The sequence below is a fragment of the Malania oleifera genome, chromosome 2 (genome assembly GCF_029873635.1).
Source record: "Malania oleifera isolate guangnan ecotype guangnan chromosome 2, ASM2987363v1, whole genome shotgun sequence".
In the NCBI taxonomy this organism is placed as follows: domain Eukaryota; kingdom Viridiplantae; phylum Streptophyta; class Magnoliopsida; order Santalales; family Ximeniaceae; genus Malania; species Malania oleifera.
The window spans coordinates 136,239,648-136,267,569 of NC_080418.1; the positions used below are offsets into that span (position 1 = coordinate 136,239,648).

The window sequence follows — 27,922 nt, forward strand, 5'->3', positions numbered from 1 at the left end:
ACACACATAAGTCAGTGTACTCCTAAACCCCTAACAGCCAAGCACTCTTTCTCTCTGGTTTCTTAGGAATAAGAGGGACCACTCAGCCAGAAACCTAGTCATTGAGATTTTTTTTTTCTTCTTGACAATGACTGGCAACAAAACTACAAATGCTTCCCCACATGGTTCAAAGCCTCCATCAAGTAACCCTAGACATTGGGTTTTGATCGGTCGACTAAAGAAAGAAAGTGCATGCATGCTTTTTTTTTTCTTGCAGTCATCCAGCAACAAGCACATTAAATTTGAATTAATCAGATTTCTAATAAAATGAGGATATCTATAACATTATCCTGAGCATTCACAAGTCACTAAAATGCCACCACTAGCTTGTTTGCTACACTCATGCTTGCTAATTAACATGCAGCATAGTGCTCAAGGTCCTGACCATGAAGGCAAAAATTCAGGGCTCTTTTTTTAAAAAAAAATTCAATATAATTTTTAATTTCAATTCCAAAAGAACTTCATAATGCTTAATATGTTAAAAGTTTAAAGCTCCTCTCTCTGTGAGGGTTCTCATATTATATAGCAAATAGAAATGTCAGTTACGAGGCTAAAAATCAGCAATTACAGCCATTTAGGAGATTAATTAAGGCAATTACAATCAGCCTATTAATTACAGAATATCAATTACAATCAGCCTACTAATCACATAATATCAACAACAATAATATAAAATCATGCCATAATTAGAGAGACTAATTATGGCACCTTATCTGATTGCCATTCCCCCTCAAATTGATGCTAGCCGATCAAGAAGCATCAATTTGCCCACAAGAAACTGATGGTGCCGTCGTGTCATAGCCTTCGTGAAGATGTCAGCTATCTGCAGGTGAGTAGAAACATAAGGCAGAGATATAATCCGAGTGTCCAAGGCTTCTCGAATAGAATGACAATCTACTTCAATGTGCTTTGTACGCTCATGATGAACAAGATTAGGAACTATTTGAATGGCACTAGTATTATCAACATGAAGAGGAGTAAAATCATATTGAGAAAAACCGAGCTCAGCTAGAAGCCCGCGAAGCCAAACAATCTCAAAACATGCAGTAGACATTGCCTAGTATTTAGATTCAGTTGAGAATTTAGAAACACGAGCTTATTTCTTACTTTTCCAAGAAATCAAGGAATCACCAAGAAACATGCACCAACCCGTGACAGACCGCTGATTATCGGGACATCGGCCCAATCCGCATCACTATAAGTGACAAGGCAAAGCGGAGCGCCAGTTGGAAAGAACAACCCATGACCAGGTGACCCTCGAAGATATCGAATAATACTATGAACAACAGCTAAATGAAGGTCACAGGGAGTTTGCATAAACTGACTAACCTGCTATACAGTGAAGGAAATATCAGATCGAGTAATAGTCAAATAGTTCAAGCCCCCTACCAACTGTCGGAAGATAGTGGGATCAAAAAGAAGATCACCCTCCTCACTTCGATATTTCACATTGACCTTCATAGGAGTATCCACCGAAGGCAAATCCATATTTGCATTGATTCAAGAATATACCTAAAGAATCCATGTGCACTTCCAAACCCAAAAATTACGTAAGAGGACCAAGATCTTTCATATGAAAAGAAGCCTGAAGATTCTGCTTAAGATAATCAATCAAGTTGGAATCGGTGCCAGTAAAGACAATATCATCCACATATACAAGTAAGAGAATGAGACCAGTCGAAGTCTTGCACAGAAACAAAGAAGAGTCATATTGGCTTTGAACAAAGGAGAGACAAATCAAAGTAGACCTGAATTTCTCAAACCACGCTTGGGGAGACTGTTTTAAGTTATTAAGAGATCGCTTTAACTTACATACTGCAGATGACGGAGAAGAAAACAAACCCGGAGGAGGACTCATTTAAATATCCTCTTTGAGATCACCATGAAGAAAAGCATTTTTTACGTCCATCTGGTGAAGTGGTCAGCCTTGGGAGGCGGCAATCGAAAGAATCATACGCAGTGTAGTCATCTTCACCACAGGAGCAAATGTCTCCTCATAGTCCACCCCATATTCTTGTCTGTTCCCAAGTGCAACTAAGAGTGCCTTGTACCTGTCTAGAGTCCCATCAGAGTGGAGCTTAACCGAGAAAACCCATTTACAACCAATGGCTTTAGCAGTAGAGGGGCAAGGAACAATATCCCAGATATGATTGTCCTGGAGAGCCTAAAGTTCCTCATCCATCATTTTTTGCAAACATTCATGTTTAACAGCCTCTGAAAAGCATGTAGGAATGGAAATAGACGACAAAGTAGTGTTAAAAGAAGTGTGGTAATCATCATACCAATCAAGAGGACGTGATACCCAGGTACATCGTCGAGGACCAGGCTTAGGAGGCATGGGAGAACTAATTGGACCATTCTCAGATGTCATGTCAATCTTAGGAACAATTTCAGATGAAGGGTCAGTCTCAAGAAGAGGCAAAGTTGGTCTACGTCGAGTATATACACAAGTCCGGGTTTGAACCGGTTAGGAAGAGATGGCAATTCATCAAAACAAGGTAGAATACTAATCTCAAGCAACGACTCAACATGTGTAGGAAAGAAACATTGATTTTCAAAGAAAACAACATTACAACATATACGAAATTTGTTAGCACAAGAATTATAGAAAACATAACCTTTGTGGGAAATACTATAACCCATAAAGGCATATTTAATAGACTGAGCAAAGAGTTTGTGACATTCATGATGAGGTAAATGAACAAAGCAAACACACTCAAAAGTATGCAAATTAAGATAGCTAGGATGATGGTAAAAACGGTAATAAGGAGAATCAAAATTCAAGACCTGAGAGGGCAGTCCATTAATTAAGTAAATTGCAGTAGATAATGCCTCAATCCATAATTTATACGGCACAGATGATTCAAGAAAAAATGTGCAAACAACATCAAAGAGGTGTCGGTTCTTTTGTTCCCCCTACCCCATTTTGCTGAGGAGTATAAGGACAAGAATGCTAAGAGACAATTCCTTTGTGATGTAAGAAATCATGAAACTCGCGGGACATGTACTCTCCACCAGAATTAGACCTCAACATCTTAATACATGTAGAAAATTGGTTCTCAATATATGCAACAAAGTTTTGAAAAATAGATAGGACCTCAGATTTGGCCCGAAGAAAATAGACTTGGGTATACCAACTGAAATCATCTATGAATGTCACAAAATATTTATATCGAGCATAAGAATTTATAGGAGAAATGGCCCACACATCACTATGCACAATATCAAAGCATTTTGCAGCACGACTACCATGAGAAGGAAACGACAGAGTCTTACTCTTACCAAGTTTGCATATAGAACAATCAAATGGCAAGTGTTTAGAAACACGTTCTTTATTGCCTAACAAACCAGATTTTTAACATATGAGACAACACAACAGAGTTTGGATGGCCCAAACATTTATGCCATACTTCACTCAAAGTATTAACTGTCATACAAGCCAAATATAAACTAATAGGAATAGAAAACGGCAGTGGAAAGATTCTGCCAACTTTAGGCCCCTTCACGAGTATCTTCCCCGGCACCTAATCTCGCACAAGACAACCATCACAAGAAAAATGGACATCACAGTTTTTCTCAACTAACTGGCTAACCGAAATAAGATTATTAGACAATCTAGGAGATGCACAAACATCTTTGAATGAAGGATTGATATCTCCTGTTTCATTAATAGCTAAATGACTTCCATCAGCTACCTGGATTTGCAACGAACCATGATATGGACGAACATTGCACAATGCATCAGATGATTTGGTTGTATGATTGGATGCAGCAGAATCAATAAGCCAAGACTTATGCGAAGCATTACCTTGAAGCCCCAAGGCAGAAAAAGCTTACATGATCATTTGCTAGACCACTTCAGGGGTAAGACTAGAGGATCCAACGACAGACGAAGAAGCTAAGGACATCCTTGGAGTAGAAGAAGTGTTCACTATAGCCTGATGAGCAGTGGTGTGACGGTTTGGAGGCCGAGTGGGACATTCTCTGATAAAGTGTCCTTGTTTCGTACAATAGTTGCACACTTTCTTTGCACAGTTGGCAGCAATATGACCATACTCTTTGCAGTTGAAACACTGGACCTTGCGCATATCCTTACCCTTCCCTCTCCCGTAGGCTGCATAAGCAATGGGATTCAAGTTAGCATCCTGCTGGAACTCAGCCTGTGTGAAAAGGCGCTGCTCCTCGCGAAGTAATTCTCCAAAACAAACATCCAAAGATGGTAAATTTGAGCGAGTAGCCTCAAATTCAGGGCGCAATTTCATCAGAAATTGATCTCTCTTGCTCTACTCATGAACAGCTTAAATAGTAGAGATAGATGCAGTAGGTACCTTCGCATAAACCACATCAGAAAAATCTCCCCATAAATTCTAGAAACCAAAAAAATACTCCTGAATGGAGAGATTGCTTTGTGTAACTAGCTATCTCATATTCCAACTAAAATTGACGTGCAGTATTATCCTGGTGATAAACCTTTAGCAAGTACTCCCACATAGTCTTCGCAGTTTTATAGGCCATTAAATTGAGCACAATAAAAGGATCAACCGACCCTAAAATCCAAGACATCACACGTGCATCTTTGACCTTCCACTTGGCCAACTCCTTAAGCTCTGTAGGAGCTGGATCACTACCATCAATCTGGCCCCACAATTCTTTCCCCGTAACAAATAAACGAAACTGGAATTCCCAAGCAAAGTAATTTTTTCCATTAAATTGCACCCTAAAGGAATCACTAGAAGACATGAAGAAACCCCCAAAGGAAACACTAGAAGACATGATGAAACCCAACAAAAAATTGAATCACAAAAAATAAAACCTAATTCACGTGTCAAGAGCCTTTGGTGGGACCTCCAGAAACTTGAATTGGCAAAGATATGCACTAGAAACTCTCCATAGATCAACACCACCAAAGATTTGTGACCAAACAGAACACCGATAGCCACCAGAAAAGGATAACCGAACACCACTGATCGACAACCACCAAAGATTCTGAAGCAAACAGAAGCAACCGCCCAATCCCAACCCAATAGAAACTGCCGAATAGCAGTTTAACACCCACCAGAAATCCAACAAAAACTGCCGACAGTCAGAAATTGCCGACAACCCAGAAATTGCCGCTACCCATAGAAAAAAAAAAAATTAGAACAACCCTAAATGAGATAACGCTCTGATACCATGTCAATTGGATTGAATTCCTCTCTCTGTGAGGGTTCTTGTATTATATAGAAAATAGAAACATCATTTACAAGACTAAAAATCAGCAATTACAACTATCTAGGAGACTAATTAAGGTAATTACAATCAGGCTATTAATTACAGAATATCAACTACAATCAGCCTACCAATCACAGAATATCTACAGCAATAATATAAAATCATGCCATAATTAGAGAGACTAATTATGGCACCGTATCTAACTGACAGAAAACACTTTGTGCTTTTTGTGAAAAATAATGCATGCATGAAAATATTGTAAAATTGTTGTTATAAATTGTAGAGTCTACCAAAATAGCCTCTTCAACGATGGCCCAACAGCAAGGATGTGGCACCCCAACCAAAACATCGTAAGTTCAAGCCACAGAAACAGCCTGTCCAAATGACAAGATAAGGCTGTATACATCATGCCTTGGCTCCCAACATGGCATGGGAGACTTGTACATTATGTGTTGCATTTTATTGACTCTGCCAAATGATTGCAAAAGCTTGGTTATAATTTTGGTACCCATAAACCCAATTAGTGTTAAGTATTTAGGGATTAACTAGGTCTCTAACAAACTAATAAGATTATAACCCTATCAATGTTAGCTAATTAATTTTTTTAATAATATAAATATGTGATTAAGATTGTTTCATTACTTCTAAATATAATTGATTTATTTTCATAATAGTTTATATTGTTTATTGGATTGGTAGTTTATCGAAATGTAGAAGAGACATGTTTTCAATTACATACCCCAACCTTGATTAGTAACAACTGGTTTTTGGATTGAACTCTTTCAACCTAACTAGGGCCTGCCCAACACCTCAGCAGAAGCTATTCTCCAATCCAAGAAATCCTTAGATGGAAATGATATGTGCACAATTTAAGTTTGTATTCATATAAAAACAAAAAAATAAAATAAAATATTCACACACACACAAAATTCTTTTGATACCCCCTGCTTTCCATGAAGATCAGCTTCCTTTCCACGTTAATCCTCATAATATTTGTCCTCTACCAAAAGTACTATAGACACTGAGGGCCCATTTAGTCATGTAAAAATAATTTTCATTATTCACTTCCAATTTTTATTGAATACAAAATGTCATTCTTTTCCAGGCTTCTAGTTTTCCAACATCTATACAGAGAACTTGGTAAACAATTGCCTCTCGGCTATGGAATGTCTTGTGATTCAAGGCTCCTGCACTTAGCAGGGCACATTTCCTCTAAAAATGGAGATTTCTGGGCCTACAAGGGCTTTAATGTAGGTCAAGTAAGAAAGAGAGAGCATCTTAGTCATTGAAGAAACACCTTCGGAAATCTTTTATTACAACCTAGAGGCTTAAGATTGTAGAAGGGTCTTTATGCTCGGATTTGAGATTAAACTCTTGGCTTGCTAGCTGCTTTGTTTTGAGTTGTTGATCTTCAATAGAGAAGAATACCACCATGGAGGTGTGGACATAGCATTGTTGGCTGAACCGTGTTAAATTTTTTCTTGGTTGTATCATTTGTTTCTTTCTTTTTGAGCAGGTGTTGGTTATTGATTGCATGGGCGGTTTTTAATCTTGAGTTTAGCAAATCTACAACATATTGGAATCAATATTTGCAACAGAAAAAAAAAAGTCAGAAAATTCTAATTTGAAATGTTATTTTAACTTATAGTAAACATATATCTTCCCTCCACTCGCAAACATGCTGGCAACTATTTAATTATGTGGCAGTTGGTAAATGGCTACTGAAAATGATTAGTTTCATCGATTCACTTAATTGAAATTAAAACTTAATCTTAGATTCCCATCTAACAAACAATTTGTGCAGGAGTATTGATCCTAAATGCTAAATTTTTCACTTGCAAACTATTCTAGGGAATTTTTTATTAGGTGGCTGATGGTAAACATCTTCTCAAAAACCCTAAATTTATTTACCAGCCTGAATTTAAACTCAGTATTATCAAATAAACTTTTCGGAGGCAGCATGACTACTGATCTTAAATGCTAACCTGACAGTGTAGATGCAAGACATGATACCACAGCGGAAGAAATCTTGAGGAGATGAAGCAATGATATGTTGAAGCCCATGTTCACAACTACAAAAAGCAATGGTAGCAGTGGTGCGCCATCACATCCTGTGCAAAACAAATACCAAAGTAATAATATTAGCGTCACCTGTTTATGCTGCTAACTATTTCAGCGGAAACATTGCTATTTTTTCCGAACCAACTACCCAAGCAAAGTTGCATTGCCATCATTTTTGTTCTTACATATGTAGATACATAGAATTTTTTTTTTTTTAATTCAACAAGCATCGTGTAAGTCTTGCAATATTGATGAATGACTTCAACCAATACAAGACATCATCCCCATACTTAACAGCCTAAATTTTCATCATGTTACATGTAAACTTAGCATTAAAATTTCAAACAAATTAATTTAGATCACATGGACATGAACAGCTTATGTTTTACATATTGTTCAATCTGATAAGCTCTTTTTATCTTCTTTTTTTTTCAGGGGGAGGAGGGTTGGAAGGAAAGAAGAATAAAAATGCCCATGAATGTTATCTACAAATCTAATCCTTTTATCCTAAGAAATTTTGGACACGTAGGTTTTGTGGATGTGTTGTCCTCCGGCCAAGTTTATTGATAAGTCTTTAACAGAATTGCTTTTGATGTTCTGTCATCTATGACTTTTTAAAGATTCCATTTGATTTTTTTTCAAGACATTAGGTTGTTAGAATTTTGGTCATTTAGAATTATTCAAAGCAAAGTCAATTAACAATTAGGTTTTAAAAAAAAAAAAAAAAACCAATGAGACAGGGTTGAGCTGGTAGCGACCACAGTTGACAAGATTCTCACTCTTATCAGTTCCTTTCACCATTCTAGATATTACCTTGTCGTTTCATGCCTAAAAAAGAAAAAACTTTTTTTTGTTATGGATTTAATTTTGTTATCTGAAAGATGCCAAAATATGGATGGTTCCAAATTTGCTACACAAGTAAAATCAGCTATGTTATATGTAACTGTAGAAGGACCAGTACTACTATGAGCCTTGGAGATCCTCCAGTCTTGCTTGACAAATCAAGGACCCATTGCAAGCTATTTTACTACAGGCTTCATAGATCTTCCTACTGAGCAACTAATAGTCTAATAAAATGGGACAAATTCTTTAAGAGTTCACTCAATGAAAGGCTGCATTGATGATATACAACTATGCCACTTAAACATGTCAAAGAATAATTTATATATGGCTTACTAGCTCACGAAGGAAAAGTATAGAAAGGAACATAGATTTCTTTAGTGAAATAAGATAAGGTTTGAGCAAACCATAGCTTACCACTTGAGAGAGTACCAAGATTAAGGAAGCAGGCAGCACCGTCTTTAAGATAGTTTGGCAATTGACTAAAAGGAATGCCCCATAACTTTGACAGAAAGGGAAGAAGTAAGCATATGAAAAGTGCCTGCACAAAACGTAAACAACATCAAATTATTCTTCCATTTTGATTTGCAGAAGAAACAATTTTAAAGGATGATCTATAATTGAAGATACAAAAAATTTTACGACACTGCACAGTTCTTACTTGGAAAGCAGATCCATGAGAATTTACAACAAATAGATCCACAGAACCTCTCTGAGAGAATAAAAAAAAATTCAAATTAATATCACCCGATTTTCATCATGAGGGAATGAACATTATCTGCAAGTTGCATATAGTCCAAATCTACCCGTCACAAAACTTGACATTCTGACAAATAATAAAAGGTCTTTGGAACTCATTTGCTATAGCATTTCAAGTGAGCATATTTTGGCATTTCTTAAAAGTTCAGAATCATTTATAAAAATTTTAAATTGTTAATGACACTAATATTTTCTATCCTCAACTCTTGGTGCTGATCACCTTTTTCTTTTTCTCTTTTGTTAGCTCTCGATGTTTTCTCCATCATTAAAAAAACTAATGTGACATCAACAATTTTGTGACAAATTATTCATTTCCTTTTGGCCTCCAACTTCATATAAAGCAGAGGCCTGGACATCAGAACTTATTCAGTCTGAACACATATAAATGGTGTCTGCCAGCATACATACCTTTAACTGCTTAGCAGCATTCAAGAAAATTATTTCCTACATACAATAAAATTGTGGCTTGTTAGATTAAAGTAATACAAAATGAAATGAAGAAAAGTTTAGATTTTTCGGCATCATCTAGATTGCGAACAACCTTTAGTACTGTATCAGCAGCTTGAAACAAAAAAGATAGTATCATCAAAAGACTCCAAAAAACACTGGCTTCCTTTACTGAATGACCAGCATTAGATCCACTGCAAAAACATAGATGAGTACTCACCATCTAAATTTCATGATAATGAAATTGACATAATGATTATTCACATATAAACAGTGCCAGTGGGGTGACTTTATTTTAAATTCATAATCAGAGATAAAAGTTCATTCAACTTCATTAATTGCAACTGTAATGAGCATTATTGAATTAAAGTATTTGAATTATAAGACGAGCCAGATAAGTAACAATTAATAACTGACAGAACTACAGATAATTTGGATTAGAAGCATACTCACACTCTCACAGTCACGCACTGCTATTGGAAAATATCAAGAGTTCATCTCTACACTGTCCTTGATATGCACTATCTTTGGACAGTTATCAAAGGGCAGAGAACAGTCCATTCCTCTTACTGCCATGCAAGGAGGAAGGAACAAACGTTGGGATTTCGGCTATTTTAGGAAGGGGAAAAACTAACAGGTATGAGGTTATTTTAACAAGTTCAATTCCATCATCAAATGTAATGCCAAAATCAATTGGGATATCTTCATGCCATGTACATAAATTTTTTAAGGAACAATTAATGTTTAAAAAATATCAAAATTAGTACTATAATGTTATTAAGATGAGTATGAAATATGACTTAATTAGAAATTCATTTGCAGTAATATTAAAAAAAAAAAGGCAGCCTAGTGCACAAAGCTCCCATTTACTAACGGGTTTGTGGTATTCAACCTTAGCTTATATTTTTGCAAGAGACTATTTCCATGCCTCGAACCCATGACCTCCAGGCCACATGACAAAAAACTGTACCATTGCGCCAAGGCTTTCCTTCAGTAATATGCTTGTTGCTAAAAGTACAAATTCCAAAACAGGCATGTGACATAACTATCTCATGATTTTAGTAATATGTATAAATCACAAGGACCAAGACAAGGACAAAGTACCCTAAATAAATAAAATAAACAAAGCCACACAATCATAAAGGGTGTCCTAGGCCACAAGGCTCCCTGCTTTCGTCACGAGCTGAGCTTGTTTAGGGTATTATGCTTGCCTGTGACCGCTTGTCTCATGCGTTTGGGATGGGTTTCCATCATGTAAATACTAGTGTTGGTTTATTTTCTAGTAGTAGTTTCTTTGTATTCCAAATAAGGCAGTATGACTCCTTGGTTACTTTGATGTTTCCTAGTGCTAGGATGAGAATTGCATGTAAAGCTCTTTAGGAGAGGGTGAGTGTTCATCAATCTTGTAAAACTCACTAGGTATTGTCAACATGTTTAGCTTACTTGTCTCCCTCACTAAATACACAATGTTAACGGAGGTGTTGTTAATGAATTACGTTGCTTCAATGTTTACTGCTTGCTTGCCACTGCTTTCAAAATTGCTTACTACTTCTACTGATATATTGATTGAATGATAATAAAAGTGTTTTGTGGATGAATTGTGGTAAACGACAAGCTGGCTAGTTAAGCAAGAAAGCTTTAGCTAGCACCACATGGTCCTTTCACAAAGGTGTGAAATAGTTGGCCCGTGACACCTAGTGTCAGAGCTCGGTTAGTTGCTTCGTGAATTCAGTTACCTTCGTTGTGGGATTGAGAAAGCTTTGGTAAATGACCATGGCACCTACCAATGCTGAGAGAATTAGCATGCTGGAAGAACAGGCTGGGACGACAGCCAACAATGTGGCCACGGAGATGGCCCAACTGAGGGAACTTGTTGATGAAGTGATGGAATCACAAACGAATCAAGCAAGTTTGACAGGTGAAATGTCAGAGTACTTTCACCATACTATGGAAACTTTGCAATCTCAGATAGTTGATCTAGATGCAAAGATGAATATGATGGTTCTTGCCATGGGAAACTCTAAAGCTCTAGGGTTTAGCAAAATTAAGGTACCAGAACCCAAGACGTAGGGGTGCCCATGATGCCAAGGAGTTGGAGAACTTCTTATTTGATATGGAGCAGTACTTTCGCGCTATGAGGATGGCCTCAAAACAAGTGAAAGTGGATACTGCGACCGTGTACTTGGTTGGTGACACCAAATTGTAGTGGCATACCAAGTACAATGAAATTGAAAATGGACGCTATGTAGTGGATAGTTGGACAAACTTGAAGAGAGAGCTCAAGCCCAATTTTTTCCTAAGAATGTTCAGCATAAAACAACAACAACAACAAAACCAAGCCTTAGTCCCACTAAGAATGTTCAACATAATGCTAGGAAAAAACTAAGAGACCTCAAGCATACTATGTCAATCAGGGAATACGTGAAACAATTTTTTGCTTTGATGTTGGATATCAGGGACATGTCGGAAAAGGATAAGCCATTCTATTTTCTTAAGGGGTTGAAACCGTGGGCAAGAATAGAACTTCATAGGCAAAGAGTTCTAGACTTGTCTACCGCACAAGCTATAGTAAAACGCTTGACTGACTACGCTGGTGATAACATTGCTTCATCCAAAGAGTTTGGCGGAGGGGGAAATAGTGGAAAGTATTTCAAGAAGGGCAAACCCAATAGTGGGGGAGCCGACTATAAGGCATCAACTTCAAAGGAAGCTTCATCGTCTCGAGGTTTCAACACACCCAATGTAAAATGTAAAATTTCGTGTTACTTGTGTCGAGGCCCTCATAGAGGTTTTGATTGGCCTCACAAAAAAACACTTAATGCCTTATAGGCTTCCACTGCAGAGCAGGTAGTGGAAAGTGATGGAGAAGAGGATGATACCCCAAGGATGGGTGCAACGCGGCAAGTGAACGCATTGGAAAAGCAAGCAAAAGCACCGAAAGTTACACGAGCAAAAGGATTGATGTTTGTGGACTTGAGGATCAATGGGAAGAGTACCTGCACTATGGTAGATACCAGGGCTACTCTTAATTTTGTTTCACAGCTGGCAGCATGGAGACTCAACTTATCCTTGGAGAAGGATACAAGACACATGAAAGCAGTGAATTATGTGGCCTAGCCTACTCTGGGAGTAGTCAAGCAAGTGACGTGGACATTGGGAAGGTCATGTGAATTTCGTAGAGGTGCCATTGGATGACTTTCAAGTCATTTTGGGAGTGGAATTCCTGAGGGGGGCGAAGGCAGTGTTGATGCCTTCTGTTGGTTCCCTGTGTCTGATGGGAGATCACCCATGCATGGTGCAAGTTGTTGCAACGAAAGGAGACGATGGGAAGTTCCTTTCAGTCATGCAACTCAAGAAGGGATTGAGAAAGGGTGAGCGGACATATTTAGCCACGGTGGTGGTAGATGAAGAAGTAGGTCGAGAGTTGCCATCCAAGCAGTGTTGGATGAGTACAAGAAGGTGATGTCGAATAAGCTACCTCACAACTTGCCTCCACGATGGGATGTGGAGCATGAGATCGAGTTGTTGCCAGAAGTGAAACCACCTGCTAAGGAGCCATATCAAATGGTGCCTCCAAAGATAGTAGAGTTAAGGAAACAACTTGATGAGTTGTTGGAAGTGGGATATGTTCCCCCTTCCAAAGCACCATTTGGAGCATCGGTGTTGTTTCAGAAGAAACATGAAGACCATCTACGGAAAGTGTTCGATAGGCTGAGGAGGAACAACTTGTATGTGAAGAAAGGGAAGCGAAATCAGAATGAATAAATTCTATATTTATTGAATAATTTTGTACAAGCCAATACAAACTACTTATAATACAATCTCTACTCTAAATATGGAAAAAATCTCCTAAAAGAATCTCACTCAATAATATACAATAAAGACCCCCTAAATCTCTCCAATATACACGAGATCTCTCCAATATACACGGGATTTCTACACTCCCCCTCAAGTTGGATCATAGATATTAATCATGTCCAACTTGCAGATAAAATCGTCGAAACTTTGTCGGGTTAACCTTTTGGTAAAGATGTCTGCGGTTTGTTCCTTAATAGGTATATACGTCATACAAATGGTTCCTTCTTCAACCTTTTCTTTGATAAAGTGTCAGTCCACTTCTACATGCTTAAACCGGTCATGTTGAACTAGATTGAGAGAGATACTGATGGCTGCTTTGTCGTTACAGTAGAGTTTGATAGGGAATTTCACCGGGATCTGTAATTCTTCCAAGAGTTTCCGTAACCACAGTCCTTCACATATCCCTTGTGCAGCTACCCTGAATTCAGCCTTAGCACTACTTCGAGCCACTACACTATGTTATTACTCCTCCAAGTCACCAAATTTTCCCATACAAAGGTGCAATATCCGGTGGTAGACCTTCTATTTTCTGTTGATCTTGCCCAATCTACATTTGTGAAAACTTCTACTTCCTTGCTTCCACACTTCTTGAAGAAGAGTCCTTTGCCCAAAGAGCCCATGAGATACCTAAGGATCTTGTACACGGCATGTAGGTGAGTCTTTTTGGGTGAATGCATGTGTTGGCTTACCACACTAACTGCAAATGCAATGTCGGGTCTGGTATGTGATAGATAGATGAGTTTACCAACCAATCTCTGATAGTCCCAGGTCTTTAACTTCAAACTCAATAGCTAGGACTTTCTTCAATCTTTCCATCTCCATTGTATCATCTCTAGTTAGTATTATATCATCAACATACACAATCAGAATTGTTTTCTTACCACTTTCAGACTACTTAAAAAACATAGTGTGATTTGATTACCCTTGTTGGTATCCTTGGTTTTTTATCACCTTCACAAATCTATTGAACCATGCTCTAGGAGATTGTTTGAGTCCATACAGTGACTTCTTGAGTTTACATACCCTATTTTCTTCACCTCTCTTCCTGAAACCTGGAGATATTGTCATGTAAACTTCTTCTTCTAACTCGCCATATAGAAACGCATTCTCAATGTCGAGTTGCTGCAGTAGCCAATCCAAGTTGGCTGCCAAGGATAGGAGGACCTGAACTGTATTCAATTTTGCCACTGGTGCAAATGTCTTTGTGTAGTCAATGCCATAGGTTTGTGTAAACCCTTTTGCAACAAGTTAGGCTTTATACCATTCAACTGTCCCATCGGCTCTATATTTCACTGTGAAGACCCATTTACAACCAACTGGCTTCTTCCCTCTCAGCAATTCATAACGTCCCAAGTTCCATTCTTTTCCAAAGCCCACAATTCCTCCATTACAGCTTCCCTTCATTCATGAATCTTCAACGTTTCCTGGATATTCTTTGGAATTTTTATCCTGACAAGGTTAGAAGTAAAAACACGATATTCTGTAAACAAACTTTTATAAGACATGTATTTTGACCAAGGATATTGAGTACATGACCTAGTTTGTTGTCTAACTACAATGGGTAAATTGCTGTCATCAGGTACAGGCTTATCAGAAGGGAACTCATTGCCATCTATTACCTGATCGGGATTGGGCGTGGACTCATGATTGCTCGGAGCTATCACCGGTTCCAACCCTTTTGGTGCCTCAGGTATGAGATTCTCCTTATTCTTTGTGTTTGGCTTTCTTGAGTAAACAAGTATTTCTATGTTGTTTTGTTTTTCTGCATCTCCCCCTGAGTTTAAGTGGTCTTTTGTACATGACAGGTCAGGAAATGATGCAATGGTAGACTCAGTGTATGGCATAGATTCATCAACAAAGAAATCAAAGAACCGATCTTCACTCCATTTTTCCCCCTGAAGAGAGGGCTTTGGGAAGTAAGGAGTGGTTTCAAAGAACGTGACATCAAGGCTTACAAACAATTTTTTTGTGACAGGATCATAACATTTGTAGCCTTTTTGAGTAGGAGAGTAACCAATAAAAAAGCACTTAATGGCATAAGGTTCAATTTATCTCGATTGTGAGCATGAACATGAACAAATGCAGTACATCCAAAGATTTTCAGAGAGAGCCAAGAGTTGGGAAAACATTCCTGAAGTTTCTGGAGAGGAGTGTCAAAATAAAGTTCTTGACTAGGCATTCGATTAATGAGATGTGTAGCTGTTAAAATGGCATCGCCCCAAAAATATTTTTTCACATTTGTAGTGAACATTAATGCTCGAGCTACTTCAAGAATATGTCTATTTTTACTTTCAGCAACCCTATTTTGTTAAGGGGTATCCACACAGGAACTTTGATGAACAATTCCATGTTCTTGAAGATAATGTCCCAAGATATCATTGAAATATTCCGTACCATTATTAGTACATAATAATGTGAGTGCGATTAAGAGAGCGTGAAGGCCCCCATAAATCACAATGAATCATAGTTAAGGATCTGGATAGTTTGTATGTGGCTTTTGGAAAGGAATTACGCTGGTGTTTTGCAAGTTCACAAATCTCACACTGAAATTCAGAAGACATTTTATTTGAACAAATGGAAGGAAATAAATGTCTTAGATATTGAAAATTTGGATGACCCATCCTAGAATGCCATAACAAAATTTCACTATCCCTAGAAACAAATGCAAAATCACAAATAGCAATTTTACATTGTTCACTCACATTTGCCTCCTCAAAGTAGTAGTCTCTCACACGCCTTAGCACTGCCAATCGTCTTCCCCGATGATAGGTCCTAAAAAACACAATGAGAGGGAAGAAATTTAGCAAAACAATTGGAATTCTTAGTCAATTAGCTAATGGATAGTAAGTTGCAGGATAAATTAGGAACATGAAAAACGGACTCTAGTGTGATGGAGTCAGAGAGTCGGATATTCCCTTTGCCTGCAATAGACGAGAGTGATCCATCTTCAATTTTAACTTTCAAATTTCCAGCACAGGGTGAATATGATGAGAAAAGATGATAGGCACCAGTCATGTGCTCAGGAGCACCAAAATCAATAATCCAAGGAGTTTGGGATTTAGAGGTTATATTCGAGGCTTGCAAAAAATTACCTCTTTGGGCTAAAGAACCCGAAGAAATATTTGTGGAATTTGAGATAACCTTTTCATCTTGTGTGTAAAGGCAATCTAACAAAGGTGCACAATCATCAGCATGTAGGGCTTGCTTAAGCAGAATATGAATAGAGTTGGCACTTGGAAGCTTTGTGTGAGGAGAAGAATCTTGTTTCTCATGGCCTGTGTTGTTACCATTATTCAGTAAATTTAAGCTTTCAAGTTTCTCACCCATAGTTGGCTCGGTCAAATCATAGTCAATGTGTTCTTCATCAGTAACCTCCATATGATCTGGTTCCATGGTTCGTGAAGAATGTAACGACAAGCGACTCGAGCGAGCGAGTGAGTGAGCGATGCGCAAACAGCTAACTGGCGAACAGGTGAAGGTATGGCGACACCGCGAGGCGAGGGTTGTCACAAACTCACAAGGCTTCGCGAGTGAGTGATGGGCGGTAGTTGGCGACGGTGACAAAAAATGTAAGTATGAAACCCTAACTGGAGAGGTCTTCCCTCTGATGTAGAGACGGTCCGAATCGCAGACCGAAACTCAAGTTGGAGGACCTCGTGAAATTCAGAGGTCATTGAACCTCTACTTTGACCGGCGGTTTTCGCCATTGATAGCCAAGTTTAATCTCCTAGCTTTTATACCATGAAATCAGAATGAATAATTTCTGTATTTCTTGAATAATTTTGTACAAGCCAATACAAACTACTTAAAATACAATCTCTACTCTAAATATGGAAACAATCTCCTAAAAGAATCTCACTCAATAATATACAATAAATAACCCCTAAATCTCTCCAATATACATGGGATTTCTACAGGAAGTGCTCTTTCGCTCAACGGAGCATCAAGCTCCTTGGTCATGTGATTGAGTAAGGTCATATTCGGAGGGATATGGAGAAGGTAAGGGCGATTCAATAATGGAAGATCCCCACGACAATGGAAAAGTTGCATTCCTTTCTTGGCCTTGCCAACTATTATAGGAAGTTCGTAGAGGTGTATTCGCGGAGAACGGCTCCAATGACAAAACTACCGAAGCAGAGGTATTATTGACCGCACATGCGTGATGATGTGGTTCATTATACCCGAACTTGTCTCACTTGCCAACAAGCCAAGGTGGAGTGGAAGAAGATTGCAGGGCTGCTGGAGCCCCTACCAATACCATCCAAACCATGGGAAAGTGTCTCACTAGACTTCATCACCAACCTACCCAGAGTGTGAGATGCAGGGTCTATACTTGTGGTTATAGACAGGTTTTGGAAGTATGGTACGTTCATAGCCACACCAAAGAATTGTTTAGCAGAGGAGACGACACAATTGTTCTTTAAGAATATTGGGGTGTTTCCCAAGACATTGTTAGTGACCGAAACTCAAGATTCACCAGCAACTTCTGGACAAAACTTTTCAGAATCCTCGGTTCACAACTTAATCTCTTCGAGTTACCATCGACAAACAAACGGACAGACAGATGGAGAGATTCAATGGGCTACTCGAAGAGTACTTGTGCCATTTCATCAACACAAACCAGAAGAATTGGGTGAAACTACTTGATGTGGTTCAGTTTTGTTTCAATGCCAAAAGAGTTCAACAACCAACAAGAGCCCTTTTGAGCTTGTTACAAGCCAGCAACCGCTGTTACCTCACACAGTGGATGAGTCATACAGAGGAAAGAGTCCCAGGGCATACATCTTCACCAGAGAATGGAGACAGAATGCAGAGATTGCCTGAGCTTACCTGGAGAAAGCTTCTAAGCAGATGAAGAAGTGGGAAAATCAAGGGAGAAGACTGCAACACTTCAACGTAGGTGACTTGGTGCTTGTTAAGCTTAATCCTGAACGGATCAGGTCACTACAAGGACAAGATAGGAGACTACTTCGCAACTATGAAGGACCAATCTTGGCCAAAGTCGGGAAGACCTCTTACAGAATCAACCCTCTGACTTGGATGAAAGTGCATCCTGTGTTTTACGTCAGCTGCCTCAAGCCGTCCAATGCTGACACTGACGATCCGAGCAGAAGTCAATCAAACAGAGCAAAGTTTAAGACAGTGCAACCTGACAAACGTGAAGTTGAAGACATCCTTGTAGATAGAGAGTTCACATGCTTAAGGAAGAAGCGGCGGGAGTTCTTAGTAAAGTGGAAAGGCCTTGGTGATGAAAAAATCAGCTGGATTTTTGCGGATGATAAGCAACCATTCGTGGACAAAGTTGAAGTGTACCTAGCGTCAAAGTCTACGAGAATGTCAACCGCATAAGTGGGGGAGCGTCATGAGCCAAACTTGTTAGGGGCATTATGCATGCCTGTGATCGCTTGTCCCATGCATTTGGGATGGGTTTCCATTATGTAAATACTAGTGTAGGTTTATTTTCTAGTAGTAGTTTCTCTGTATGCCAACTAAGGCAGTATGACTCCTCGGTCATTTTGATGTTTCATAGGGTTAGGATGAGAATTGCATGTAGAACTCTTTAGGGGAGGGTGACTATTCATCAATCTTGTAAAACTCACGACCTATTGTCAACATGTTTAGCCTACTTGCCTCCCTCGCTAAACACAATGTTAACGGAGGTGTTGTTAATGAATTACGTTGCTTCAATATTTACTTGCTTGCCACTACTTTCATAATTGCTTACTGCTTCTGCTAATATATTGAATGCATGATAATGAAAGTGTTTCGTGGATGAATTGTGGTAAACGACAGGATGGTTAGTTAAGCAAGAGTGCTTTAGCTAGCACCGCACGGTCCTTTCACCAAGGTGTGAAATAGTCGGCCCGTGACACTTTGGAGGGTAGGGGGAGGGTCATCATAGTGTATGCAACCTTATCCTTGCTTTTATGCAGAGAAGCTATTTCTCTGGGCTCAAACCCAAAGGAGCAGTTGGTCCAAGGCCCACCCTCTTGCCACTCAACCATAATGCAAGCAATTTGCATGTTGCACACACAGTGGCATATATGCAAGAAATGTTAGTTATTTATTCATGTTGTTTGGGCTGTTGCAGGCTCCATGCCCAAGTCCAAAGTCCAGAAGCCCTGAATTGACAATTAACCTACATAAGCAACTCTATCAGTCAAAAGTTTAAGCTCAGGTTTTTTAACTTATTTCAAGTCAAGCATATAAACAGATTACATTCTTCTTATCTGACATGGGAATTTGTTTGGTCAGTTGATTGTCCAGTCCCTCTTGCTTGGTCATTTGATCCCCTGGATACATTACATGCTCTCTGCACTTCCATTCTGTTCCAGTTCCAGGCCAAGTGGTCCACCATAATCAATTTTTCTCTATTTGACTTGGTATCTTGGCTAGCGTGCGCTTCAACCACAAGCCAAAGAAATACCACAGGTTGGGCTAGCGACCTCGTGGATTCTATTCACACAATGCCTCTACTTGATCAACTAGGCAAACCACTCAGGCTGATCCAGCATCACACTGTTGGATCATTATCAAACAGTGTATATTTATAAAGCATCCTTAACACTGCTAAAAAAAGGAAATTAAAAAAGTCACCCCTCAATCATTACATGCAGTTCTGGATGCATCCATAGGCAAGTGAAGTGCACCAACAAATTGGGGACAAAAAAACATGAGAAAATAGAACTTAAGCACAACCCTTTGAAACCAATGGAACTCCTCCCAGACAGCGAAATCCAAAACCAAATTATTTTCTTCATCATGCCTTCATGCTTTCAGAATGCCATCTGACCCTTGACAGGAGTATCTAGCAAATGTTGGGTGATTCAATTTACACAACAATTTGTCTCACCGATCATTTCAATAGATGAGACCGCATCTAGGAAACCTCCTTCTGTCCAAGAGCTAAACAGCAGACACTCCTTCCATTTACTCCAATAACCTTCCCTTTCAAGTAAGGAAATTTAAATTCAAATTTTGGTCGTAGCCCAAAATACTATTTAAATAGAAGACATTACCCATCATATCCTAATTATATGTATGAACCATGTTTCGTGATTTACCAATCACAAATCCTACAACTTGTTTAAAGAAGAAAACCCATTCCATAGGGGACATTCCAATAGTTTAAACATGGATCCCAAGATGAAACCATGGGAAGGGGGTGGGGAGAGGTTTTAGTAACCTAGGCCTGGTGGACCTCCCAATGGACTAACCAAAAAACAAAAAATATGAAACTTGAATTAAGAACTAATTTTCTGTGTAACTGTCACACTGCATGTTCATTATTAGATTTACATAATAACAATTTTTTTTTTTGGGCCGCCCGGGGGGGGGGGGGGGGAGTAATCAAAAGGTCTGAACCTAGAATCTCCCACTTCTTCACTACTTAGCCCAGGCCTCCAGGAGGAGATTTACATAACATTCAATATTGTTTTTAACTCTTTATTAAAAATCTTAGTTTCAAAGAAACAAAAAAATAAAAATAAAAATAAAATTTTTTAAAAGAACTAACATTTTTGTATGCATTCAATTAGTTTTTGAGCCTGTAGATCTAATCTTAACTGCCTTAGGCAAGTTTGTTCAACAACGCATTTCAGATTGAATAAATATTATTAGGTCTCAACATAAAATAAGCATTCAAAATAAAATGACATTTGAAGTTACCTTGCCACAGTTATGATCACTCCAACAGCCACAAGAAAGCATCCAACTAATTGATTGACTCTGTATCTTCTTCCAAGGAATATAGCGGACAAAATAAGTTGCCACACTAGAAAGGTCTGGATGAGAAGTAGAAAAAAAAGGTGCTAAGAACCAAATAACCTCTTCAGCTCCTGTTTCCATTGATGCAAAGAAGGCTGGCAGAAGCCCTTAAGCCACATATGACGTGAGCTTGAGAAAACATAAATATTGGATTTTTTAATTTAAATTTAATAAAAAAAAGACTATAATTTCTTTCTATAAACTTTTTTCTTGCTTTGTACCAAGTTGCACTTAACAAGTTCTCAAACTTAGTTGGGATGAGATGGTTGCAATGTTACGTATTCCCACGCAGCGTATAAAAATCTGGATTGACCTTGCAGATGCAGACCAACACAGAGAACTCATCAACTCACCATATCAAAATGACAAAAAGGTCAATTTTGCTTGCTTGTGGGCAAGGTCTTAAATTTCGATTTCGACTCAAATTTTGAAGCTCCAAAAGTACAGAAATTTCGATTTCAATATCAATTTCGATTTCGATTTGAAAAAATAACGCAAACTAGTAGTAAAGCATAAAATTATTTGTGAAACTTTAGAAATGGTTAACAAACATAATAATATAAGTTTTAAGACTAATATATTACAAATTAAATACATCTATGTTTTGTATGAAGTGTAAAAGTCGTAAAATAGTATGTGCATCAAACATGCTTGTAAGATAATGTACACTAAACATATTCAGTTAATGCAAATGAAATTCATAAATCATTTAAAAATTATTTATTATACAAATATTGATAACTTAGACATGAATGGTTAAATAAAATATTACTATAAGTTTATTTTTTCATATAATTTCAAACGCACTTGAGATAACCTTTTGTTTCAATAAAATAAATTAAAAGAGAAACTTCACTTCACTCTTGAATCCCTCATTTGAATTTCGACAAAATTTCATTGCATAATTAAAATTTCGACAAATTTTGCTAAAATTTCGAGGTTTCGATAAATTTCGGATGATTTGTTGAGATTTCGACGGAAATTGACTGCCATTTTGATTTCGAGGGTGACAGATATCGGAAATTTCGACAATTTCGTGGAAATTTAAGACCATGCTTGTGGGTTAACCTGGTTGCTTGTTGAGTTATGTTAAATATTTCTTCTGCACAAATACACAGAAAGTTCAAATGGATTTTCCTTATCAAAATTTTATTTTATGCTTTTTTGATGGATCCTAGCCCACTCAGCTGGATCATCCAGTCAACCCACAAGTAAAGTGCTACATGTTAAACGTTCTCAAAAGCAGCAATCAAATAGGGGTTTTTCAAAACGGGAAAAAAATGCAACCACCTCTGATTAATGCAAAAAGAATGCAACTAACATCACTGAAAGTCATCACCTGAGACAATATTGGAATTGATGCCCCAGAAAGAATTGCTGCTCCAGAAAACATAAGCAACACATTAGGCACAGGTGAAGTCCTACAAAACTTATAAGGAAAAATAGTGAAATAAAACTAAAGAAATTCAGCAAATGCAATAAAAAGAGGGCTTTCTGTACAATAATTAAAAAATACATATTCCTCATTAATTTGAATCATTGAAAAGCAAGTACTAATGCATGGAAAGCTACACAATACAAAAACAAATAGAACTTCTAAAACAAATATTACAAACTTGAATCCTGAAAAACAGTTTGTGTAGAGTGCAACAAAAGAGTTGATTCCCACATGTATTAACAATCAACAATTAGATTAAATTAACCAAATCATTAATTTAGAATTTAAAGATGAGAGTAATGAACGAAACTAAAAAATATATAGAAAAATGAAATTTTCAAATTAGAATAGGAAAAAATATTTCAGAAGTTGATGTCATACATCTGTAGCAATTAGTATTTTTTTCAAAAATCATAATTTCCAAGCTGGGAAGACATTTTTGGTTGGATGACTACTACCATATTGCAGCAGTCAATAGTCAAACATAGAATAATCAATGGAACAGTAAAATGGAGTAATCAAATAGACTACATAGAAATGACTAGGCAGTCCTCTCTGGAAAACAATGAAAAAATATAATACCTCCAGCTGCCATTCCAGAAACAGCACCAAGAGCCTCCAAGAAGCCAAGAGCAACATATGGAGTTCTTGGCAAGGAAAGCATCTCATCTGTAACAATGCCAGCATTGTATCGTAGGTACAAGATAGAGAAGTACACAAGGACGTATCTGGAAAATAGAAAAAAGAAAAATAATAAATTAACAGGGAAATAAATTGTGCTTTCATAGTACGACTCAAGAGACAGAAAAATTTGAGATCCAGTTATTTTTAGTCACAATTCATGGAAATATAGATCAAAACCTCTTCCATTACACTTTCTGTATATAGCCATGTAAGGATTCCTTTTTTTTTTTTTTTTTTCTTTTGCCTTTCTAGGGGGAGGGGGGTGCGTTACCATATGTTTGCCTTGTGTTTTAATTTCAGGTGATTAATTCCTTGGGCTTGTGCTATATATCAAACAGGACCTTCTGTTTAATATTGTCATTAAAAGTAGTAAATGCGTAAATTACCTCTTTGCCCTATTGTGAACTGACCAACACTAGACTTGCATGTGCTTAATTTTAAATTATTTATTGAGTATATTATTTTTTGCATTCTTGTAGGAGGTTAAAATTGGTATGCTAGGATTGGTCACATAGACATGCCTGGGTCTCTACAATTCCTGGTTTTGGGATGTTCTAGAGAGTCTTGGCCTAGTGGGTTTGAATTTGGGTTTGCTAAAGGGAGTCTTGACCCTCTAGCCTTTTCCAAAGCTACTCAAGCATATGCTAGTATGCTAAATATTATTCGTGACATGTGTTTTCTCTTTGTTTTTTCCTCAGACTGACTGTGTGTCATCACCTGGTTTGCTCAATTAATTTGTTATTTTTCATTAATTGATATGTAATATAGCATCCTCTTATTGGAGGATGACGTCACACACCCTTTTTTGCCTCTTCCCCAAATACCCTAGTTGACGTATTGGGTATTTGGAAGACCTAATCACAATGATAGGTATCTCCCTCTATTTATAATGCATGCCAATTATATGACAATAACATAATACCCTTACTAACTAACACTGACTAACACAACAATAACACAATGTGAAACGACTAAAGTAACCAATAACACTCCCCCTCAAGCTGGAGCACAGATATCATATGCTCCTAGCTTGTTACAAATGGATTTAACACAAACAGCCCCTAAGGCTTTTGTGAATAAATCAGCAAGTTGGAATTTGGATTTCATATGAGTGTTTGTAATGAGTTCTCCACATTGCACAATCTTCTCCTGAACAAAGTGACAATCAACTTCAATGTTATGTCCACTCGTGGAAGATTGGGTGGGAGGCAATATGAATAGCAACTTGATTATCACACATCTACTTCAAAGGCCAAGAATGTGGAAACCAAGCTCTTCTTACATGTTCTTTAGCCAAACAAGTTCACATGCAGCGTGGGTCATGGTCAATACTTTCACTCAACACTCAACCGGGCTAAAATAGTTTTCTTGTCACTCTTCCAAGATATCAAATTACCATAAAAAAAAAAAATACAGTACTCAGTTGTGGATTTTTTGTCAGAAGGTGATATAACCCAATCTGCATATGCATATCCCTAAATATAAGTGTTACCCCAATTCTCATATAAGATATCTAGGTGCATTTTTGAGTTTTCTTAAAATATGAATGATTACATCCTAGTGACTTGTTCTCAAAGAATCAAGAAACTGGCTCACTACACTTGTTGAAAAAGATATATTTAGTCGAGTAAGTGTGAGATACTTCGACTTTTCAACCAAAAAAAAACAACACCATGTCATGGATCTTCTGCTCAAAGGTGACATAATCCAATCTGCATATGTATATCCCTAAATATAATTGTAACCGTGATTCTCTTATAAAATAGCTCTCCTAGGTGTACTTTGAGGTCTCTCAAGATACGAATGGCTGCACCCCAATGACTTGTTCTTAAAGAATCAAGATACTCAAGTATCATCCAAGGTTAGCCAACTAATCGCTCAAATCTAGCACCAAATTGCTATTAGGATCCATGGGCGTATCAACAATTTTGGAGCCTAACAACCCAATCCCAACTAAAAGGTCAAACAAAAAGTATCCATACAAGGTCTAGGTACATTTTATACCCGTGAAGTATTTGGTCCTAAATCTTTAGTTTGAAATTTATTTATAAAAAATACTTCAGGCTCTACATACTGAATGTAAAAATTTAATCACCAACAATCACAAAATCATCCATGGGCACAGTGAGTAGAATCCTACTAGAAGCAGTATGATGATAATATACAACGTGATCAACCATGCACCACTGAAGACCATACTCAAGTACCACAGCACTGAATAGACCAAACCATGTTCTAAGAGGCTACTATACTATACAGTGATTTCTTAACCGACACACTAATATTGACTCCAGACCATACTCAAGAACCACAGCACTGAATAGACCAAACCATGTTCTAAGAGACTACTATACTATACAATGATTTCTTGATCGACACCCTAATATTGACTCCCCCTGAGCAACAAACTAAGGTGCTCGATATGGACCTCCTCTAAAACATCACCATGTAGGAAAGCAATATTCACATCTAAATGATACAAAGCCCAATGAGAAATGGTGGCTAAGGAAATGAATAAAAAAGCATAGGTAAGTTTGGCAACTTGGGAGAATGTGCCTGAATAATCCATACCCTACAGCTGAGTATATTCCTTAGCCACAAAGCAAGTCTTCAAATGACTCATAGAACCATTAGGGTTGACTTTTATGATATACACCCACTCCCCCACAATCAACCACAGACTTATTAGTAGAAAAAGGTACCGGTTCCTAAGTACCATTATCTTGCAATGCACGCATCTCTTCAGCCATTCAAATCCTCCAGGACCTCCACCCAAAATGGGATAAGGCTTTAGAAACAAACTTTAAAAAAGCAATAGAAGATAATGGGATAGGCTTTAGAAACAGACTTAAAAAGAGATATAGAAGATAGAGTAATAAACAAAAATATGAGGGTGACAATAGATCATGGGTTACGAAATTAGAGATTGGATGCTGTGAATTGGTGTGTTTACCTTTCTAAGCATCAATAGGAAGATCAATATCTTTGGAAATTGGATCTTCAAACAAGAAAACCAAAGGTATAGTGGTAGAAGTTGGAAAAGGCTCACCTCCTTTAAGTCACCAAACATGTATACACTAGAGAATTAGGATGATTAGGGTGAGAGAAGGACCCAAACGAGATGAAGATGTAGGCAAATGACTGGGCAGGCCAAATTTTGGAAGGCTAGACAAGGGAAGGGACTCATTGAGGTCAAAAAAGGTCAAGGAATAAAAATAGTATGTCCTAGACTCAAAGAAGGTAAAATGAGCAGAAACTAAAAAACGATGCAGCGTAGGAGTATAACAGTGATATACCTTTTAAGTACATAAGTAGCCTAGTAAAATACATTTTATGACACGGGGATCTAACTTATCCACCCCTGGAGCTGATTGATGAACAAAGGACTCACACACAAATACGTCAGGAGGTAAAAAGGATACGAAAGCATTCAGGAAGAGAAATGAGTACGGTTTTTCACCAACAAGAACAAAGGATGGCGTTTTGTTGATAACAGAGCAAGCAGTGGGCACAACATCACTCCAAAACCCTTTATGGACATTTATACAATAGAGTAGGGTACGAATGACTTCAAGGATACGTCTGTTTGTCCTTTCTGCAACTCCTTTTTGTTGTGGAGTGGGCACAAGAAGATTGATGAATCATATACACTTAGACGTATAGGTAGTAAATTGGGTACTAAAGTATTCCTTAACAGTATCATTCTGAAGTAGCCAAACACGCAACTCAAGTTGAGCCTTTATTTCAAAACAAAAGGCATAAAATATATTAAATAACTCACTTCGATCCTTAATTAAACGAAAGCAAGTCATCCTTGAGTAGTCATCCACATGTTACAAAATATCAAAATCCAACTTTGATAAAACTCGACTAGGACCACAAACATCAAAATGGACAAACATGAAAGAGCTTGCTGCCTGTTTATACTCCAGATGCAAATGGACACAATGATGCTTTCCCGACCAAAAAAGACTCAAACTCAAGACTAGACAAAGAACTCAAAGTAGGAATTAGTTTTTTCTAACCTGTCTAATGAAGGATGACCAAAGCAACAAAGGAATTGGAATGGTGTAGCAGTATGAGGAGATAGCAACTCAAAGTAGTAAAGCCCACCAGCCTCATGCCCTCCGCTAATCATCTTCCTTGCCTTCAAATCCTAAATGACAAGGAAAGAATGTTATTGAACAATTCAAGGATTTGTAATCTTGCTAATTGACTAAGGGAAACTTGGGAATATGAAAAACAGAAGAAGTATATTTACTGTCCCTATTCCCATAACAGCAGTAATGGGCCCATCAGCAAAGGCAACACGGGGTAGGCGTTCAAAATAAGGGCGGAAAAGAAATTGGTTATACCTCAGTATGGACTGAATAATAACGCAAGAACTAGTGCAAGAAATACTAGACAAAGGCAAGTAGTAAGCCTGAAAGAGTGGAATTTGTGGTGGCTGTATTGGTGGCACATGGCAGTTTACAGTGATGATCTACTCAATGGTATGACCTCCTCATCCACAATAAGTGCACTTGCAGAGGGGGCCTTTACCACATCCATCCCTTCTACCATGACCACTCAAACCACCCAGAGAAATTTTGCAACTACTTGGTGGATATCAGATTACCACTAAACCTAAGCTTAAGTTGTTAGATTGTGGGCCAATAATATATATCAAGATTTAACACTCCCCTTCACTTGCAGCTCGATAGCACAAGGAGAGATAAACATATGATATATAACACCCATTATAGGGAATATAATAATTTTTAAAACACCACACAATAAAAGCGGGCAATGAGATAAAACTCAAGACCTCTTGGAAAC

The 27,922-nt window shown here is 37.8% G+C and overlaps 1 protein-coding gene across 3 annotated transcripts in view; it reads right to left on the bottom strand.

Moving 5' to 3' along the window:
- Positions 1–27,922, bottom strand: part of LOC131148555 (protein CLT1, chloroplastic-like) — a 46,464-nt gene that overhangs the window by 13,603 nt on the left and 4,939 nt on the right. For 2 of the 3 annotated variants that reach the window (XM_058098333.1, XM_058098332.1), the window contains 8 exons: positions 23,003–23,148; positions 22,322–22,359; positions 20,884–20,999; positions 9,452–9,551; positions 9,319–9,354; positions 8,813–8,863; positions 8,569–8,692; positions 7,236–7,361 (listed from right to left, as the gene is read on the bottom strand). In XM_058098333.1, the coding sequence (XP_057954316.1) occupies positions 7,236–7,361; positions 8,569–8,692; positions 8,813–8,863; positions 9,319–9,354; positions 9,452–9,551; positions 20,884–20,999; positions 22,322–22,359; positions 23,003–23,148 (737 nt within the window). Of the gene's footprint in view, positions 1–517; positions 863–7,235; positions 7,362–8,568; positions 8,693–8,812; positions 8,864–9,318; positions 9,355–9,451; positions 9,552–20,883; positions 21,000–22,321; positions 22,360–23,002; positions 23,149–27,922 lie in introns of those variants that run through there. The other variant, XM_058098334.1, reaches the window with a different exon arrangement.